The following is an 18259-nucleotide window of genomic DNA, read 5'->3' as shown; positions in this document are numbered from 1 at the left end:
ACAATTACTGAAATTGTAATGATGCTTTCGTAATTTTGACAAGACAACATATATTAGTTACTTTTAAGGCTCGGTAGGTTTAGTGTTAAAAGAAAACTATTAGAAATAGCTGAGTTGGGTTTAGACAATGCGAAAGCTTACATCTTCTAGGATTTAAAACGATTTTGAAACAAGTAATTGTTGTTAGATTTTGAAAATTATAGTTTTTTCAAGTGAGCACAAGTTTGTCACCGGAATTTGAACTATAAACATGCACATCTCAGCCGGAACCTAATAGAACCTTGCACCGACTATACTGTGATAAGCTGTGATTAGTTAACCAGACAAAAAAATTCATTTGCGACAACTTGCAACAAATCTACCAGAAATTACAGAGTTACTTCAGGAATATTAATGCAGAAGAACAGGTATATTAATTCCACTTATCCTATAATTCGTTTAAAACCTGTGTAATTAATAAACACCGTGTAAACTCAAATTGATTTTTGTTGCAATTTCAAGGTATAAATGTTACAAGGCAAAATGGCATTTTCGCTCAGTGTGCGTCGGGAAAAATGACCGGTTCTAGATTTTTTTACAATTACTGAAATTATAAAGATGCTTCCTGTACAAAATCGCACAAAATCCAAATAAATTGAATCGTGTCATTTTTATAAGACAGCATGTGTTAGTTGTTTTTAAGGCTCGGTAGGTTTAGTGTTAATCCCGATATGATCAGGTCCGCAAGGCGCGGGCCATTAAGTATCTCCGGACGCAAGGATCTAGAGATCGAACGATCGAGAACACGGTACCGCGGTTGTCGAGCTCATTCGATCGCATTTGTCGGGCTCGGAAGGAGAGGTTTAGAATCGATACGGACTATCTGTTCGCTCGCGGTCCGATCAAACGTTTCAACCAGAGCGGAGCGGTACGCCTATTTAAAAGTATGTAATTTATATTTAATCGGACCGTGAGAGGACCGACATGATCCAGCCGTAAGATTCGAAAGAAAAAAATGTGGAGCTTGATGACCGTAACGATGGAGAACGGGGCCGGTTCCCAGGGGACGTTGCGACAAAAATTGGGACGCCGCGCTGCATCGTCGTTCGGTGTTTTCTATGGAAATTCAATCTCGTCGGAATGCGCGTAATTGATTTCGATTCGGAATATCGACAGCGGGACGAAATTAAATATACGCTCCGGCGGCATAAAGGTGAAAACGCCGAGGAAAGAATTTGCATTACAGGAAACGGGACGCGAAGCGAGGCGAGGCGAGGCGAGGCGAAGCGAGGCGAGGCGAGGCGAGGCGATGCGAGGCGAGCCGTCGATATTATGGCGGCCGCTATGGGCTTGTGTAAATTGGCCGGCCCCCGGATACACCGTTAATTATGCCCGAAACAATTAGCAACTTGTTGATTGTCGTTCGTTCTCGATAAAGGTGGTGAAATATATGCGATAAACGGGGGATACGCTTCCACGATCGTAAGCTTCGGCCTTTAACGGTTCATTCTAACCAGGGCTCTCGAGCGTTAGGAATATTCTCTGTGGGAAAGCGTTACTACTCGCGCATCGTTGGAGTTTGTAGCTGGCTTAATTGGGAGAACGCGAACATACCGGTTCGGTGTACGCGTCTCTCACGGGTAGAGCTCTCTTCTCCCCAAGTGTTACGCTGACTTTTTAATGAGCCTTTGGCAGGTTCTAGTTCTCGTCAAGTCTGTAATATCGCGTACTTTACAAGATATTAACAATTTAAAATCCACCGCATCCCCGCTGCATTCTTAAACACGAATTTCCTGCTACGCTCGCCGGGCCGGGGCAACGTCTCGTTTTATCGCGATAAATAACCCGGAACGCGTCTTCCCCGCTGCCGGCAATAATTATTATCTAATAAAACCAGCGCAAACGGTTGTTGCGAACGGCAAGGCAGGATAAAAGAAGGCTTAAACGATCGATACCGACGCTTATCCGTCGCTTTATTCCACGCGAAACAAGTTATAAGGTACTCCGAACGTTTCTCGACGGAACAAATTTTTATCCGCCGACTTCCGCTTCGATTCGCGCGCGTGTCCCGGCGGTCTCCGCGACGGATTAGGCACAGGAGAAAGCGGGAGATGAAACGGGCGAATTCGTCGAAGCTTTCGTAAGTCTCGCAAGTTATCGATCGTTGAACGCTGCGAGAAAGTGGCGTTCGAACGAATCTAATACCGTCTACCCGTATGCCGTACACGCGGCGCTGCTCGGAGCGGCTCGGCGCGATATCGAAGGATGCATGGTGCAATCGTTGCGCAACGGTTCCCGCAGCGCAGCCGTAACCCGGTGGAACAGTAGCTAGAAAGCGAAACTGTGTACGCGTCGTTAAACGGTCCCCGCTTCGGTCCGCCACGGCACAACAGCGTACTCGGTACTCGGTACCTTGCACTCTGTACCGGGATCGACATCGACGAATATCAATCGTCGACGCGGCGCGGCGTTTCGAGAGACGTTACAAAACGACGCCGATACAAAGTTCCGTCCGTATAGTTTCGAGGAACAGGGAACAAGGCTCTGTCTATTGTAATGCAGCGAAATTGAAGCCGGCCGAGTCGCGGCGAATAAAATATAAAATAGGAATCCGGCTTATTACTTTCCCACTACTTGCATCCGCCATTATTACTGGTCCCCCGCTTCTGACGTCAGAGAGTCGCAGACGATCGTTTCCCCGTTGCTTATTCCCCGGCTTCCTTTCATTTTTATACACCGCTCACGGCTCGTGGCTCACGGCTCACGGCTCACGGCTCACGGCTCCGTGCCTCCTCTCGTTCCGGGAATAAAAATCGAGCCACGCCGCGAAAGCGATACTCTCCGACGCCGTCGCCGTCGCGTCGCGCTAGCGAGCTAGCGTGCCTATAACGGAAGGCTTAAATCGAGCGAACAACCGAGCCGGCTCACGGTTCGCCGAGTAAAGCTGCTCTCTTCTCTCTATAGGAAACACATACTTTATTGCAAATATAACATCATTGTGTCTGCGAAGCAACGTGTGAAATACTATGTTTACGGTTAACAAACACCGAGAGCTCCGAGCGTCCGGCGCCGGTGTCGTCGATGGCGGATTCACCGATACAGAAAGTGGGTGCGCGAACACCTCGCCGCGTAATTTTCGCCGATTCGCGAAATCGGTCCTACGAAATTACGTTTCTACGGAGAGTTCGCGGTCCGCTTGTCCGTTAAGTGGACCATCGTATCGGACTGTTCGACTAACGATTCAACGAGCTTAGAACGGAACCGTTTCAAGATATTACGACGGCTAATTCTCTAGTTTCCAATTATCGCGGAATCAGATTCACGTTCGTTCGTCGATCGTCTACGCGACGCTAGAATGGAAATCTGACTTTTTCGCTATTGTTTCGGGAGAACTCGTACGAAATTTTCCCAGGGAAAACGGTGAATCCGCCACCGAGTGTCACCGGCGTTCCCGCGGCGGAAAGCTTTGGTACGCTCGTAACAATTAGGCTATATCGTCGATCCCCCGGATAAAAGAAGATATCCATCGGCCGCCTTCCTCGCGGTCTCCCGTTAGGAGCCTCCGGCGTACTGCTGCACCACCTTGGACCATTCCTTCGGGTAGGTCCGTTGGATGTGCGATAGGACCTTCTTGATCTGTCGCGTTTCCTCGGGGCTACACTGCGGGCAGGAGCCTCTCAGTACCAACGGCACCAAGCCTGGATAACACACAACGGGGGTTAGATCGAATTTCGGTGCACCCTCGCCCGCAACCCCCGTACCCGTACCGGCGTTCGCGCCCGGTGCGGGTGTAACTTTATAGAAATTTATCGGCAAAGTCTTCTCCTCGGCGAGCTCTCGAAATACGGATATAAATCCGATCTAAGCAATTCGATGACTCGCCGGTTACGATCACACCGTGCGAGCGTTCTCCCCCGCGGAATGGGGTTAACTCCGACGTAGGTCGGTTTATCTTCCGGAATCGGGTAGAATAGCAATTCCTACGGTGGCCGGGTCGGTTCTTCCCGGTGTTCCCGGAGCAGGCGTTATGTTTTCAAGGTAATTGCGCTTGCTCCCCGAAAATTTTTGCCATCGGATATCCTTTCGAATGGAAACGAGAAGACGATCGATACCGGTGGGCGGGAACGCGGGATTCGCCTGTGTTAGGTAGCCGCGTTATGCCGAAATGCTCCGCGCGGCTCCTAGCCAGCTTCGGTAACCGATCGCGGGACCATCGCGAGACGTACCGGAATATTTCCGGGAGAGAAAACGCGTACGATACAGAGCGAATATGATTGTTTCGGGTGACTCCCGTGTTTGCAGGCAGAATCCGTACGGGCGATGACGCGTCGCGATACTCGCGGAATCGAAGGCGAACAACGAGCAGAATCCTGAAGGGGACCGGCAGGCATTTGGCCTTGACTGTCACGCTATGCTATTCTGTGCCTTTTTTCTAGACATTTTACGTCTTAACCCTTTTAGTGCCAGAGCCGATATATCGGCCCGCAATTTGTAGCGCTTTACTATTCGCATTGCGAGAGAACACTATCTCAAAATAAATTTATAATACGTTATAAATGGTCTAGTATCATTGCGAGAGAATTAAAATAAATAGTTTTTTCGGTTTAACTTTCCCTTATATTCTATATGTTATGTTACCTATAACAATTACTTGTTTCGGATGAGATAATCCGTCCGGCGACTACCATGTACCTTGGAGTTATTCTTTATGTTTGTTGTGCAATATTATTTATTTTGTTACAAAATATATTGGAAATGCAAAGTATATACTTTGTAATAAACGGTCTATATAAAGTTATGATAAAAAGATGACTTTTCCATATGTACAATTATGTTTTGAAAGAGAGAACTCAATTTTTCTCTTCTTTATGATCACTTATACCTTTGTTATTTATGTAATTTTCAATGAATATAGAAGAATTAGCGTTACTGTTTTATTCTCTATTTCGTCCTTGATATACTTGCTTTTTGAATTATGTAAATATTGCTTTTCGTTAGGTTTTTATGAGCCTTTTTCCAAACCCTAGTAAAATCGTGAAATTCGGCCGGTTATCTTCGCATAGGCGCCTCTTTTTCGCCCGGCACTAAAAGGGTTAAATAAGTAAGTAATCAATTAAAAATGCATACCACCGTGGTTTGTACATGTCTTTGCTACGTCTGTGTAGAGCCTTTTTTTCGATACGAACACTGAATCTCTCGAAATGAAGAGAATCTTTCAGCGGCAGCCATCTTGTGACGTCATACTTGCTTCAGAATTCGAATTTTCTGCCGAATATTACAAATTACTCCACGACGAGGTAGAAATTCGCAATTTGGGCTCTATGCAGACGTAGAGTGGACTTTTAGGAAACACAATTGACCACTTCTAAACGGCTCGTTGCAATATCGAAGCGGCAGTTTGTCTAGATTTTGACCCTTGCATACGTGTATGGGTTTCGAACCATGCCGGCCCCCTTAAGAGACAGACGCGTGGATCGCTCGTCGCGATAACGTATTCGCGAGTATCGCAAACGTCCGAGGATAATGTTCAGGAAAACTGAGCGCGAAATCACGCGACGCGGACGAGTTAGTCGCGCGGGTGACGCGGGCTCGCATACTTTTCAGTCGTCTTCCAACGGGGTCGCAGGGCGCCTCTCCCAAGGCGCATTTCAGCTGTCTCCTGAGATAACGCTGGTCGCTGAGAGCCATGTTGAGCTGCTCGTCGGAGACCCGCGATCTCCCGGTCTGTCCTTCGTCCGAATCTGCCGCGACCATGCAGACGAGCAGAGTGCAAGTGACAAACAGCAACTGAAACATTGTTCGAGGCAGAGTTAAGCACCGAAGTGTACTACCTGCTTTCGGTAAATGGTTCGGTGTAGAGGACGCGCGCGCGCGAGCGTGCTAGCAGGATGGTACAAGGGGACGCGAAACAGTCTTTCGTAGAACGAGAGTCGGGACATAAAGCAATTAACCAAATTCGTGGGGTCAACGGGAGTCAACAACGCTTATCCGGTACACGGGGGAACGTTATAAATTGAAATCCCGGGATTTATCGACGTCGGGTCGCGCCGCTAGGAGGAGGAGCCGGTTTCGGGTTCGTTCGGCGACCGAGCGAACGCCCTGCACCAGAATTTCCAGAAGCGGCCCGATCAAAATCCTGGTCGCATCTTACAAAGGAGATTGGTCGCGCGCGTCTGTTTACCTTGCGTATTGATCGATACCGGTGCACGCGTTGCCTCGCCGCCGCTCCGCGCCGCCCTAACTTTCGAACATAACGAAGGGACAGGTAAAGGGATCGAGAACGTTGTCGCGGGCCAGTGGTCTTCAATCCGTGCTTCTTACGCCGAACCCGGTCGTTCGCCGAGAGTCGAAAGCATTCGAGGAAAACACCTTTATCGATGCTGTTCAGCAGTGGAGTTGTTCTTATCATAAAACACAGCCTTAGCGAATGAAGGAACTTTAATGTAAAAACTTGGAACGGTGAACTTAGTACACATACAGGGTGTTCATTTGAAAACTTTCCAGCCGAATATCTCGAAAAGTATGAGAGATACGAAAAGAACACGCGTCCTAGGATTTCGAGGGGGAAAGAGGGGGCAGTATCGAGGCGTTTCCAAGGTCATTTGAAGGTCAACTATGCTTTTTCAAATGGGAACCTATATTTTTTATCATGGGATATTATCGTACGTATAAAGACCAGCAATTTTTGTAGGATACTTTTTTTTATCCGCGCACTAGTTTCGGAGATATTTAAAGAGAAGTAGAACGAGTCATGCTTCTACTGCGAGAAAGTTTGTAATTTCTTTATAACTATAACAAATTTTCAAAATGTTCTCCGTTGTTTTCTACAGACAGATTTTCTACAGACGATACAGACGATTCTCAAATTCTGAACGAACATTTTTGAAGATATCTGTTGGAATAGTTCTACATTCGCTGACGCTTTCTGGTTGTGTTTTATAAACAACAGACTTTAAGTGTCCCCACAAAAAGAAGTCGACCGGAGTTAGATCTGGTGATCTTGGTGGCTAACACCTCTTCTACCGATCCATCTTAGTGGGAATCGATTGTTTAACCACTGGCGAACTGGTAACGTGTGATGCGGGGAGCACGATCATGTTGAAAGGATGTCTCTCATTCAGCTCCATAAATAAAAATTATCTCTTCGTTCTTCTAAAGAATATACCATTTTATGCAATTAAGTACGACATAGTGCTACGACGTAGTATCTCTTACTACGATGATTCATACTTGACTAAACAGTACAATCTTATATTGAAAGACAGACAACATAAACAAGAGATCAAAAGAGGATAATTTCGTTTTCAAGCGGTACGTGCTACTACAACTGGAAAACATCAACGATTTCCGTCAAAGACTCAAAACCTACGTCTTCCCCACTCTTGTCATTTCGACTTTGGACGCACACTCCACTGAGCTTTTCCAAATTGTTTAAATTGTCAGCCAAAGCAACGCCGATGCCCCGACATTTCTGGATGTGAGTTCTACTTACAATTTCACCATTTTATTTCAACAGATGCGTTCACGTGTCTCGATAAAAATTTAGAGACGTCGACGAGCCATCGTTTGGTCTTCGCAGGATATGTACAGGACTATGCGTTTACGCGTTATCCTGCGCGCGGTCTGGAAAGAGAGTATGTTCGCGAGGGATGCGGGGCGAGCAACTCGATTAAAAAATTGCTAACAGCATCGTTCAGATGACTCGTCGACTATTTCTTCTCCGGGTGATTGGGGGAATTTCGCCCGACAAACGTCTGATCTCGAGGGTCGCGCGAATCGATAAAGTTTGACGACCACTGTCGTCGAAGGGACGCATCGGCTCGCAAAGCGCGTCCCTGGTTTAAGATCGGAGCACGCGCGCGATGAAAGGGTACGCGGTGGGTATGGCTAGCGAATAGAGCGAACAGCGTCGGCGAACGAGCGAGCGGAAGGCAGATACTGGCTAAACGCAAGACCAGCAAAGCACGCCAAAGCTAACATAACTAAACAAGCAACAACCACGGTGAGTAACGGCGGTATGCGCGTACCTACGACCTCCGTTTGTTTGCCCCTGTTGGCCCGGTGTGCCGCTTCGACACGCTTCCGTGTATCGTTGCAGTTGCACGCATACCTTTACGCGCGCACATTCCGCCCCTGCCTTCTGCCGCCGTCCGCCATCCACCATCCGCTATCCGCCAGCCGTCCGGCGTCGACTAACGAGAAGTCGTCTTTTAAATTACTCGGGCCACGACTCCCACGCGGACCGGTTTCTCCGCGAATGATATCAACCGCGAATAAAACTGCCGCGCGGTGTCCCGGCAGGGTTCGCGGCCGCAAACAAACTACCGCAACCGCTTCCACGGAGAAACATCAAACAGACCGGGGGGAGCGGTGAAGAGGAACGTGTTCCGCGCGCGGTCCTTTCTGTTGTCATGGTAATGGACCACGATTACTTGCGGTGGTCGATGCAAGTGCCTACTTTGCAGCTGGGTTCGAACGTTCACCGATCATACCCCAGGCTCGACGGGAAGCTCACTTTGAACAAAGTTCTTCGAACGTCACTCGCGTTTCCGAAACTTCTCGTTTTCCGTTCGACAGGACGGAATCATTCTTTCGCTTCGCAGCGTCACAGTGAAACCGGTCGAAATTCATGAAAGAAGCTGTGTTGATAAAAGTGTCTCTCGAATTTGACGCCGAGTCCCAATCACTTCGACTAGAGGCAATAAATTAACCGAAGAGTCGAAGACTCTTGAAGCGACGGGACTCGTCCCACTTTTTCTGCGACCTTCCGGCACCATAACATCAACAATTTAAGACAGCGTCTGGACAACCTCTAAACACTAACCCCCAATTTTCTCCCAGTACTATTTACCCCACCTCCACCACCAATTTCACATCCCTTAAAAACCCATCTCTGCGTGCGAGTCTTCAGTCTTCAGCTAGTCCTCATTTAAGGACCTTCCCATCCAACACGCCGCCCTTAACACCCCATCCCTCCATGTCTAATACAGGTTAAAGGGAATCCTCTCCCCAGGTACTGTACAACCCCACACACAAGTGAAAAACAAACAAAAAAAAAGTCATCACATCTTTTTGTACAGTCGATATAATTAAAGTAAGAGTTATTGTCACCAACAAGTTGTACAATTCCCATACCACTCGAAACACCTCACCCTTTAAAAAGAACTACCTAGCACGGTTCTAAGTAACCAAGCAGGAGTGACAGACGTGAGAAAAGTCGCATTTACTGATCTCTTCCATCTACGCACGCACAAGCTGATCAAATCGAAATTGTAGGACAGTTCACTGTGAGTCCTACTAGTTCAATTCGACAGGTTTGTACCCATATTTATGTTGATCGGGCCGGAAGTTTCGTCGCAGTCAATTTTTGCTTGTCTCCCAGTTGGGTCTTCGCGTTCGAACGACTACGAGAGCGATCGATGGAAAAAAAACGCGCGCGAGGTCGTAGCTCGCTCCGGGTCGAGGAACCGGTGGGACGAGGGCTGGTCCGTTGAAATTGATACGGAAGGTGTATATTGAACTTGACCCTATCCCCGAGGATTACGTCGCAACGCAAACTAGACGGATTCGATGGAGAGGAGAGACGAAATATTGTTTCACGGAGGTGCCTTCGCAGAAAGCTGGAGTTTACCGGAGGAGCTGGATCGCAGCAGCGTTTACATAGACCATAGCCGGTGGTGGACATAGCTATTGGCAGTTTCGCAGCTCGTCGCATCGTGCTTGTTTGCTGTGTTCTTTTTTTTTCATCTCGGTCTTGACCGGTTCTGTACGATTGCTATGTCGTCGCTGTAAAAAAGTATGAAACCCGTCCGCGAGGCGAGGAAAGGTGTCGCTGCACAGGAAATAGTTCCAATTAAATCGACGCCGCTTGACGGATGAACATACTTTCCGCGAAACGTCCGGGGGCCGTTTGCGCGCGTACCATCTCTCTCTCTCTCTCTCTCTGACTCTTTTTTTTTCCTCGTTCCTTTGACACGACGCCGCGCCGTGACCGATACTGTAAAGTTCAATTTTATTTTCGTCGCGTTGCACCTCCCGATTCCACCGGGGAAGCCGCCTCTAACGATCGTGCTCGTTTTTAAATTACTCGCGTCGCGATCCAGGACACACGGGTCCTCTGCTCGCTGTTTCGATTTTTCCCGTGGAACCCTTCGTTTCCTCCCTCCTCCCCGCCACTCGGTCAGCCACCCCCGCGCGCCAAAATTGCTAGGAAAACTCGTGAATATCGAAAAGCGGATCGGCTAATCTTTGTCGCGACCAAACGAAATTCCGGCAGAGCCAATGTCGGCATGCAACCTATATTTGAACAGTCTCTCCGTTGCCGGAGCTCCGTGGTCCTCAATGAAATGATTGCAATTGTTACAATTATTACAATCCTTCGTGACAAATCTCGGATTAACCCTCAACGGTCCGGAAGTATTTCAAGTTTACTTCCCAACAGGTCCAAGCTATTTTTCATACGAAGAGAAACTGTGGACTCGACATTTTTACATCGAGCATAGAAAGGAAAATATTTATATTATTAATTAATTTGATTTTTGCCGCCGTATACGCGGCACTGGACCCAGCAAATAAAAGTGCCATGCCGCTTATATGGCGGCATTGAACGCATTTGCATTATAAGGAAATGTGAAAAGAAGGCCTTTATCACCAAACTTTTTTTCTTTTATTATATTTAAGTACAAAAATGACTACAAGTAAAGGAACTTCATATTTCAGCATTATAATGAAAAATCGGAATTACTATGGTCGTCCCATAAGTTCGCGCCGTTTACTCTTGTACCATTTAAATTCTAAAAATAAAATATGTAATCACCCTTTCATTCCACCTCTTCTGACCTTTTTGGCAAAGACATCATACCGTCACTATAAAATTTCTGCGGTTTTTCATTAAAATACTTTTCAATCGTGAATTATATAAACATATCCATGGCACGAACTTATGGGACGACCCAATACTTTCATCTCCAACATCCTCCACTTCTATTTCTTAGCTAACGAATAATGATGGTGACCAACAAAGTTGAGCGTATGCATACGGCTCCGGTCATAGTGAGCAGGAAAATTGAGCGTATATATACGGTCCGGTGATAGTGACCAGGAAAATTGAGCGTATATATACGGTCCGGAGATAGTGACCAGGAAAATTGAGCGTATATATACGCTCCGGTGATAGTGACCAGGAAAATTGAGCGTATATATACGCTAACGATACAAATGGGTTAATACAGTCTGTTCCACAAGAGCGTGGACGCGATATCTGTGAAATTTGACACCCAATGCAGCAAAGATTGTGCCAGTCCAAACATACAATGTCTCCTCTAATACGCAATAGCCCCAATTCTCTTAGTATCATTTGTGTCACTGAGAAGTTCAAGTCATTTCGAGATGGGTGCCGTATGCGCTGACGGGAAAACGGTAAACGGAATGGAAAACAGCGAATGGTGTCAACGTGTTGGATTGACCATCTCAGTCCCCCTATGCCAATCCAATCGAGAATGTTTGGTCTCTCATGAAGTACAAGCTCCGAGGAAAGCGTATTTTAAAATTGAAGACGCCCTTCCTGTCTCAGGACAGCAAAGCTGGTTGAAAGTATGCCCAGACATTGTGAAGCAATAATCGCTAATGGTGGTGATTGGACACATTATTAAGCAAGTGCGTATTAGTTCTTTAAATGCACCTTCGACCTATACAACCTTTTTTACAGAAAAGATTTATTTGCACTCGGATATCGCGTCCACGCTCTTGTGGAACAGACTGTAACGGTCGGTACCTTCCGTTGAAAAGTTATATCGACTGGCGGTGGGACTCCAATTAATTCGAGCGGAGATGTCGCGAAATTTTTTCGAAAACGAAGATTCGCGACCCCTATGTCGTATCCCGGGGACTCGTCAGCTGCGAGGCTGCGAGGCTGCGAGGCGGCGAGTTTCGATTTGCCCCATGGGATGCTAATAATTGGTACGGTTCGGTAAATCACCGGGGCCCTGTAGGCTCGCGTTGCCGGGATGATTTGTGGATTGGGATGCGGGCTCGATTCGGGCTCGGTGTCGGGCTCGGGCTCGAGCTAGCACGAACGCAAACCGCTTACTTCCGCGAGCCGGCGTGGATTATAAGAATTATTGGCCGGTCTGAATGGCAAATGGCCATGATATAGATTTTATTGCCGTCACGTTGACTGCGAACGACTGTAACCGTAACGTTCGCCGGGTTATTACGTCCGAGCTAGACGCTGACGGTTCCTGCCGACCGTGTGCCCCCGTACCGGCGCTTGTACCCACGCTCGCACTCTCGCCAACGAGCGTGCCCGAGTCCTTCCTACAGTCCCGTTGATTATCGTCACAGTCTATGAATGATAATTCACCGGTTAAACGGGACGCCGAGCGACGGAAAACTCGCACCGCTTCCACCCGTAATATTCCGTTATAGTTATTGTCCGCAGCGGCCGCGTTCCGCTTTCGCTTGCGCTTGCGCTCCTACACGGATACCCGACACGAACACGCGCACACAACCGGCCGATAAACAATAATTTATTGTTCGTGTACTGGCCGAGCAGCGGGCCGGCCGCGCCGTGTTGTTCGTAGTTATTAAATTAATTTACAATCGTCTAGTTATCGACTCGCAACCGATGGACAATAATTACACAGCTCGGTGATTCACGGTCGATATCGACAACGCGCGGCGTATGGATTACGATTTAACGCGCGAAGAGACCCAACGCAAATACCAACGATCATCGGCGTCGCTCGGTATTAACGAGGCTCTCGTCGCATCGCGTCGCGTCGCGTCGCGTCGCGGCCGCGAATTATTCGCGATCAGAGCTAACCGGACACCCCCGACGACTCCCATTAACCGTTAACTCTCGCCCCCTCTCCGCGGTCATCGAATTTGACTGGACGTTCCGGTTCAACTGCTTCTATTCTTCCCCGCTTCTAATCCGATCTTTTCCTTACACCCAAAAATTCCTGCCGCCACCGATCCATTTCTACTATACGCAAAAAGAAAATATCATTCGGGTTTAATGTGTTCAGGGGTGATTATAAGGTTTGCTGTAATCAAATTATCAGGATCGCTTGAAGTACAGTGAATTCTCGTTACGAGTCAGTTGCGCCGTTCTGGTGACTGACTCTTAGACGATATCGGAGGTTCCCGCCGAGCGTCGCATTTGAAGTACAAAGGGCACGCTGGAAACCTAAGAGTCATGTCCGTCTACAAGTCATAAAAGCCTATGACTACTAAGCGATAGTGACAAGGAGACTGAGAAAATGTCTTTCTCCGATGCAATGTTGCACGTAGCTCGAGAGACGGATCTCGACCGCGGTGGTGTGGGTAGTTGCACTGACAGCAAATTGTAAGGCTGGCACTGACTCCTAATGAGAACTCACTGTACAGTCAAACCTGTTTTTGTGCGGTCCTTTTCTATGCGATTTGTTTTGTGCGATTTTTTTTATGCGGTATACGAATGCCCACGGTGTTGGCATTAAAACACCCTTGTAATGTTCTCATCACAAGAATTGATTGCGTTGAATTACATGCATTTTGAAAACTTCTCCGTGTTTAAAATGAGAAATTAAATTTTTCTTAAATGCTTCCATGTGTAATTCAATTACATATTTTGTTTGGAAAGCACTTTCTCGCTATTTCGTGAATCTTTGACATATTTTGTAAGTGAGATTTTTTTAATGCGGTCCCTCTCCACCGCATAAAAAAATTTTCTTTAATACGTTCTACAAAATTATTTGTTATAGCTACTTGTGAAGGTTCTGAATATTTTTTTTTGTGCGGTTTCTTTTATGCATATGTATATGGAAATAGTAAAGTAGTAATAATAACCGGCTCGATATTATAATAATAGAGTATAGGAGTGACGGGTTAATATATCCTCGATTGTCGTAACGTTTCGTTTCGAAAAAGGCTGTTAGGTGTCTGGTTAGGTTAACGTTGAGCAATTCGGTCGCCGAGAACAGCTTCGGTATTCGACGCGTCGATTGCGCGGCGCGAAGGCCGTCGGATCGGCCGCGCCGAGGAAATCGGTTTGCTATTCCTCGGCAGCCGTGGTAACGTAAGCGCTCGGCCGCGGCACGCATGAGTCACGACGTTGCGACGCCCTCGATAAAGGTTTTGTCTCGACGGTGCGAGTGGAAGCCGAGTTACGTGCCGGAATTTAATAACTCGTTCTGGCGACCGACCGGCGAGAAAATCGGCGCAGCGGATCGATCGGTTCATCGCTGCCCCGTCGCGTCGCGAACCGAAAAATAAACGCGACGCGAGGCAGAATGCACGCAATTTCGTCGCCGCGCGACGCTCCCAGCCAGATCCGATACTCGTTCGAGCGTCGACGATTCCGCGAGCCGATATCTTCGTCCCGATGAAACGACTGCGAGATTCGTTGCCTCTCGACGTTTATTGGTCGCTTAATACCTGAAGGAATTCAACCGGTGAGCCCCAGCCGCGTGCTCAACGAATCGCGGGCGAACGCGAAGCTGCGCCTCGAAGATCTTCTCGAGAGCGCTTACACCGCTCGCTCCCGTTTCCCGTTTCTCCTGTCTTCCGTCTCCCGTTTTCCGTCTCGGTTCGAACGGTGAACCGTCACGGTCTATAAACCTATCGTCGCGACATTTCGTTTTTATTGCGCTCTCGACTCCTCGATCGCGCCGATTCGCAAGAAACAGTTCGCCGTGCCTGCGAAGTGCCGCCCGATGAAATTACAGGGCTCCCAGCTAATTTTAACCGATAGTTGCTCGACAGTCCTTCATAAACCGGAGATAACCCGGTGAATCACGATTTTGTAATTAATCCGTTGATAACAGGAGGTTTCGAGAATTTTACAATGAACGTTGAGAAAATTCTCTATGTACCGGGTATAAATATTTTCTACGCCGCGACGACGAGAAACGATTCGGCCCGCGCGATCAGCGGAGAAAGTGTTTTAGAATTGCGAACAGCGGCGGCGTGCCGGCACCGAGGATCTTTTACGTCTTCATGGAACGAAACGACTCTCGGACGAGCCGATGTTCGATCGAATTCGAACGTGGCTCCACACACAACTACGGAAAAAAAGGTTGTAAAATCTGCGCTCGAACGTGCCGCGTCGGCAGCGAGAATCTCCGCGCGGTTTAGTATGATAGTTCGCGTACAGCTAGTTTAGCGCCGCTATGTTCGCCAAATTCCGTATCGCTTTCCATATTCTCGCGCGCCGAACGCGATTCGATTATCAAGTTTTCCTATCGTTGGGATAGCCCGAAGTTGAATAACTTGCTCGTTTCCAAAGATACAAGAATTATCTGTAGTCGTCTCGGCGCGATGTAGCGGCACGAAGTTGCGCGTACCCAGCGAAAGTTGTTTCGTCTCCGAATCCATTCGTGTGTCTTCAGCGGCAAGTTTTTCACTGGTTTCGACGATTCTCCATGCAACCGGCAACTAATCGACCGTACAGTACCGTACAACCTCGAGTAGGCGATAACTTCAAACAAAGTCTGTCGACATCTTCGCTGCTAATATTTATTTCGCGAATATAATAGGCATGGCGCTTTTACTTACTGGGTCCAATGCCGCGTATATGGCAAAAATCAAATTTAAATCATCTTGTTATCCTATTACTCTGAATATATATTAATGAATAGTTTCCTTTCTATACTTGATATAAAAATGTTGAGTCCACAGTTTCTCTTCGTATGAAAAATAGCTTGCACCTGGTGGGAAGTAAATTTGAAATACTTCCGGACCGTTAAGGGTTAATATTATGGGTGCCCATAAGTAATCAATTATTTGCAAAGAATTTGTTTTGCCTTCAGTTCTGTACCGATCGTTGAAGAGGAAACACGTATTCTTCTACAGTTTTCGGTAAAGCAGCCTGTGTTCAAAATATTCTAAAAAGTATATTTTTTTTTTACAACCCTGTAATAAAATGGCGGCGTCCGTACCTTCCGAGGATCATATCCATCATTGCATACTTTTTCATTTTCATGCGGGATTTAATGCAACGGTAACAACAAAGAAAATTTGCGATATTTATAGAGATGTATTGAAGGTCAACAAGTGTCAACGTTGGTTTAGAACGTTTGTTCGACACCCTAAAATCTCTAGTGGAAGCTGATCCAAAATTAAGTATACAAGAATTATCGGGAAGCCTTGGGTCCACATGGTCAACTATACAAAGGCATCTACATGAAATGGGAAAGGCATATCGGCAAGGAATATGGGCACCGCATCAATTATCTGAGATCAACAAGAATATTCGTCGATCAATTTGCACTTCGTTGCTATCCAGATTTCGTAGAGATCCATTTCTTAGCAGAATCGTTACCGGAGATGAAAAATGGATTCTTTCTGATAACATAAAGCGTTCCAAGCAATGGCTCTCTGCAATATCGACCCGTAAACCTAGCTTATCGCTTAGAAATGTGTTACTGTGCATTTGGTGGGACTGTCGTGGCATAATTCACTTTGAGTTGTCGAAACCTGGAGAAACAGTTACCGCTGAGTTGTATTGTCAGCAATTACAACGGCTGTATTCAGAACTATTGAAAAAGGGGGCATCTTTAGTCCACAGAAAAGGTGTAATACCGCGGGCCCCATACAGCGAAACTCACTCAGGAAAAAATCAAAGAATTGCAACGAGAAGTTTGACCGCACCCCCCGTACTCACCGGATATTGCTCCCTCTGATCTTTTCAGATCTCTGGAGCATTATTTAAGAAATAAAACATTCTGTAGAAGATGTTAGGAGGCACCTTGAGTCATATTTTGCTTGACGAACCCTGGATTTCGATAAGAGGGGGACTGAAAATTTGCAGGAAAGATGGCAAACTGTCCTTGATAATGATGGAGATTATATAATAAATTAAGGAATAAAAACTTGAATTTACTACAAAGTTTGTTTTAAATTTCAAAATAATTGATTCCTTATGGGTCCCTCTAATAGTTTCGCAGTTGTCTGTTCCAAGAGGGTTGCCTGTACACGTGGAAACAAAGCGCGGGTGTACAAACGCGTCGAATACGAATGTTGTGTTTCAGAGAATTGTCAATGAAAAAGGAAGTTCTATCGAAACTGTGAAAGAGATCCGCGCGACAGGGGGCTAATTTTCGCGCGGAACGAACAAGCGGACCAGGGAACGGCAACGATCGCGATTCGTGGCGCGTACCTGCATTTCGTTCCGTTCCCTTCCGGGGAAGAGCTACAGGTACGTGCCCGAAGGACCGTCGATTCCCTGGCTTGTCTCTTAAATATTCAAAGTGTAGAGGGAGAGAGCCGCGATCGGTCACGATATCGAATTTGCCGGTGGTGTACGGAGAGCCAGCAGAGCCAACGGAGCCGACGAAACCAGAAGAGTCGGTGCTTCGTGGCATTCATCCCCCCAGAGAAGGGGAGGTAAGAGCCCGCTCCGCGAGCGGCGAATCGGCAAATTGCTCCCGACAGGCACAGAAACGAGGGGCGAGGCGTGCCCACCCCGCCGGATACTCCGAAACTTTAAATCAGCCGGCGCACGTGTACACGGCGTGCGTGTGTATCTACATCTACCTGTTGCACGTTCGTCACTCACCTTGATCGTCGAAGCCATGCCGAGGGCTCTTGGTGCGCGGCGCTGAGCGACGAGTCCCGATGCTTCTCGGCGACAAATCGCGGCGAATCGTTGATCCGCGAACAACCTCGACAGCCTCGGAAAGTAGAATAAAAAAGAAAAAAAAGAACGAGGAACCACTGCCCTGATGGATCGAGCGCGGAATCGTTGCGAACGGCGAGCAGCGGATCAAGGGTCCTCCAAGGTGGAAAAGGCTGCTAGGTGTCCTCTCACCTCGAAATCTCGGAACGCACTGGCCCGCGAGGTACGTCCGTGGCCTTCCCTCCCCTTCTTCGACCAATAAATACGAAAGTGTGTGCGGTGGCCGACGACAAAGACGGGACGATATATACCAGCCGGTACTCCGTCTCGGAACATCGTAGAGGAGCACCGTAAAGGTTAGAAGGTAGGGGGGACCCAGATGCGGTGCGTGAGTGTGCGCCGTGCACCGCTGCACCGCAGCACTTTTCTCCCCTTCGCCCTTTCTCGCCCTCTTTCTCCTTCTCTCTCTCTCTCTCTTCTATTCGCTTTTGTCTGCTCTTTTCTTCTCTTCTCTTCTCTTCTCTTCTCTCCTGCTCGCGCCGTTGCACTTTCGTTGCCCAACAACGAGCGTGCTGCGTTTCGCCGCACGACGAGATCGTTCGAGACGCTTTCTTACCCGAGATTTAACCTCCTTTTTTTCAATTCTACTTAGCGCTTCTTTCCGATTTTGTTCTCGTGCGG

At 47.5% G+C, this 18259-nt stretch overlaps 1 protein-coding gene across 1 annotated transcript; it reads right to left on the bottom strand.

Annotated features, from left to right (window-relative positions):
* Positions 1–2942: 2942 nt before the first annotated feature.
* Csp2 (chemosensory protein 2) lies at positions 2943–17905 on the bottom strand. Its single transcript, XM_076785733.1, has 3 exons — positions 17519–17905; positions 5577–5766; positions 2943–3677 (listed from the first exon to the last, which is right to left on the bottom strand). Exons 1-3 carry the CDS (start codon positions 17534–17536, stop codon positions 3532–3534), a joined length of 354 nt encoding a protein of 117 aa, XP_076641848.1. The 5' UTR covers positions 17537–17905; the 3' UTR covers positions 2943–3531.
* Positions 17906–18259: the final 354 nt, after the last annotated feature.

Source organism: Halictus rubicundus, chromosome 3 (genome assembly GCF_050948215.1).
Source record: "Halictus rubicundus isolate RS-2024b chromosome 3, iyHalRubi1_principal, whole genome shotgun sequence".
Taxonomy (NCBI): domain Eukaryota; kingdom Metazoa; phylum Arthropoda; class Insecta; order Hymenoptera; family Halictidae; genus Halictus; species Halictus rubicundus.
This window is presented reverse-complemented; position numbering and strand designations above follow the sequence as displayed.

Excerpts from the sequence above, each read along its gene's own strand:
- Csp2 (XM_076785733.1), bottom strand. Across the intron at positions 3,678-5,576 it reads CGTTGGAAGACGACTGAAAA|GCTTGGTGCCGTTGGTACTG; the intron begins GTATGCGAGCCC and ends TGTGTTATCCAG.